General features: G+C 50.6%; 1 protein-coding gene across 1 annotated transcript; it reads left to right on the top strand.

The window, feature by feature from the left end:
- Positions 1–78: 78 nt before the first annotated feature.
- Positions 79–2060, top strand: LOC133771247 (DNA-directed RNA polymerase II subunit RPB9-like). Its single transcript, XM_062206998.1, has 2 exons — positions 79–176; positions 1231–2060. Exon 2 carries the CDS (start codon positions 1611–1613, stop codon positions 1986–1988), a length of 378 nt encoding a protein of 125 aa, XP_062062982.1. The 5' UTR covers positions 79–176; positions 1231–1610; the 3' UTR covers positions 1989–2060.
- The last annotated feature ends 306 nt before the right edge of the window (positions 2061–2366 follow it).

Raw genomic sequence — 2366 nt, 5'->3', positions numbered from 1 at the left:
TCCGCTCGGCGTCCGACGCGCTCCGGAGGGGCGGGGCGTGCGTGGGGGGCGGGGCTGCGTGGGGCGGGGCCGCCCGAAGTCGGCGTCGGTGCACTTGCTCCGGTCCACGAGGCGCCTGTGTGCTCCGAACCGCTGGGGTGGAGGTTTGGCTCTCGTTTGATGCATTAGCGTCAAAGGTAGGGCTGAATTTACAGTATATATTTACTATATTCGAAACCAGTGGGACACTAGTCAACGTTTGTAGGCAGAGTAATTTGACTTTTTAAAAAAAAAAAACCTCTGAAGCCAAAACACAGTTTGATTAAACTACCTATGAAATGTTTGGGACCTTAGAAAAAGGTAAATTACATACAGCATTTCCAACCAGAAGGGTTTCACCGCAGTGGTACAGTTATTGGAAAAGCAATGAAGCCAAACGTAACGTGGACCAGGAGATTTGATATTCTTTTTAATAGACTTTAAATCATACATTATTAAATCAGGACAGATACATGGAATGATGATAGAGCAATACATTCCATAAAGGCTATTTTTAAATATTGTTTCAATTCTATGTAAATTTTAAAAGTTGACAGCACAGTAAAATATCTGCCATAAAATCACATTTCCAAATGGCGTATGGGAGGATTTCCTGTTGGCATCCAGTCTCCTCGGATTCTGTCCACAGTGTCTGTCACACTGCTTCTCTGTAGCCTCCTGAATTACTGCTCATTTTCTCATCATCCTCCCATCAACGTTTTTTGAAAATGTATTTTGCAACAGTATCGTACGTCTTCGTTCTTGTTACACTGTCAGTCTGTTAGTTACGTCTGTGGTTTGCTCGTGCACATACATCTACATTGACAACGCAGGTCTTCTTCGTGCCTTGCACACCTCTGCTTTCATTTTGAATGGAGTGGCTTCTCTTCTGATGGCTCCTGCTAACCCCGAGCCTGTTCATTAGATGCGGATGCAAGCCCTGTGTCGCTTCGTCGTGCCTCCAGTGTAAGGGCGGGGATTTCCACATTGAAATGCATGTGGCTGTTTTCCATTAACTTCGTTTTCCTACATATTAGGCATTCTATGGGGTTTTGAGATTATCTGAACAAGTAGATCATATGACCTGTGAGTCTCAGGATTGTTAAGGGTAACAGTACTGAGAACATGCAAGTTGGAGAGATCCCCATCTAAAATGGCTCCCACATAGCGACCTCAATTTCTTAATATTTTCTCCTTACTGTTTTCTTTTAGCCTCAGAAAGAGCTTTTTGAAAATAAAACCTCTTGGGGAGGGCGGAGGTCGAAGCATTATCCCCGTGGGCTTCCACCACCCAAGGAGCAGTGGCTTCTTCCACTGACGCGCAGCGCCCCGCGGACCACGCTGTCGGTCCTAGACCCCCACAGCTCGCAGGCGGCTAGGCCCGGACACCGGAAGCAGTGGCTGCAGGCTTTGTGAAGACTGACGCCATCACTCAAAGCTCCTCGCGAAGGGGACGGCGCGCAGGGCCCCGGAGGGCGGGGACGTGCGCGCAGCTCCGCCCCTCGTTTGGCGAAGCTGCCAGACCTGACCCTTGCCGCGACCCGTAGTGCGGCGGAGCCTGCGCGGAGGGTGGGCACGGCCGTTGAGTCGCTATGGAGCCAGAAGGGGCCTACGAGCCGGGCTTCGTGGGGATCCGGTTCTGCCAGGAGTGTAACAACATGCTGTACCCCAAGGAAGACAAGGAGAACCGCATTCTGCTGTACGCCTGCCGTAACTGCGACTACCAGCAGGAGGCCGACAACAGCTGCATCTACGTCAACAAGATCACGCACGAGGTGGACGAGCTGACCCAGATCATCGCCGACGTGTCCCAGGACCCCACGCTGCCGCGGACCGAGGACCACCCGTGCCTGAAGTGCGGCCACAAGGAGGCCGTGTTCTTCCAGTCCCACAGCGCCCGGGCCGAGGACGCCATGCGCCTGTACTACGTGTGCACCGCCCCACACTGCGGCCACCGCTGGACAGAGTGACCCCCGCCCTCCCCCGCGCGTAATAAGCCCCAGCTCCTGTGAAAAAAATAATAAAATCTCGTGATAAACGCTGGTGCGAAGTTAAGCGGTTCTTTTGGTTTTACGTCCCCTTTTAATCAATTACAGATGTAGTTAAATGCTTTTTCTCTACAAAATAGCATGTATTATATATGATCCTATTTTTGAACCCACAGATCCACTTTTTTTTTTTTTTAGATTTATTTATTTGAAAGAGTTACAGAGAGAGGTAGCAACAGAGAGAGAGGTCTTCCATCTGGTGATTCAATCCCCAAAAAATAGCCACAACCGCTGGAGCTGAGCAAATCGGAAGTCAGGAGCCAGGAGCTGCTTCAGGTCTCCCACGTGAGTGCAGGGGCC

Source organism: Lepus europaeus, chromosome 12 (assembly GCF_033115175.1).
Source record: "Lepus europaeus isolate LE1 chromosome 12, mLepTim1.pri, whole genome shotgun sequence".
In the NCBI taxonomy this organism is placed as follows: domain Eukaryota; kingdom Metazoa; phylum Chordata; class Mammalia; order Lagomorpha; family Leporidae; genus Lepus; species Lepus europaeus.
Note: the sequence above shows the minus strand (reverse complement) of the source record. Positions and strands in the feature narration are given on the sequence as shown.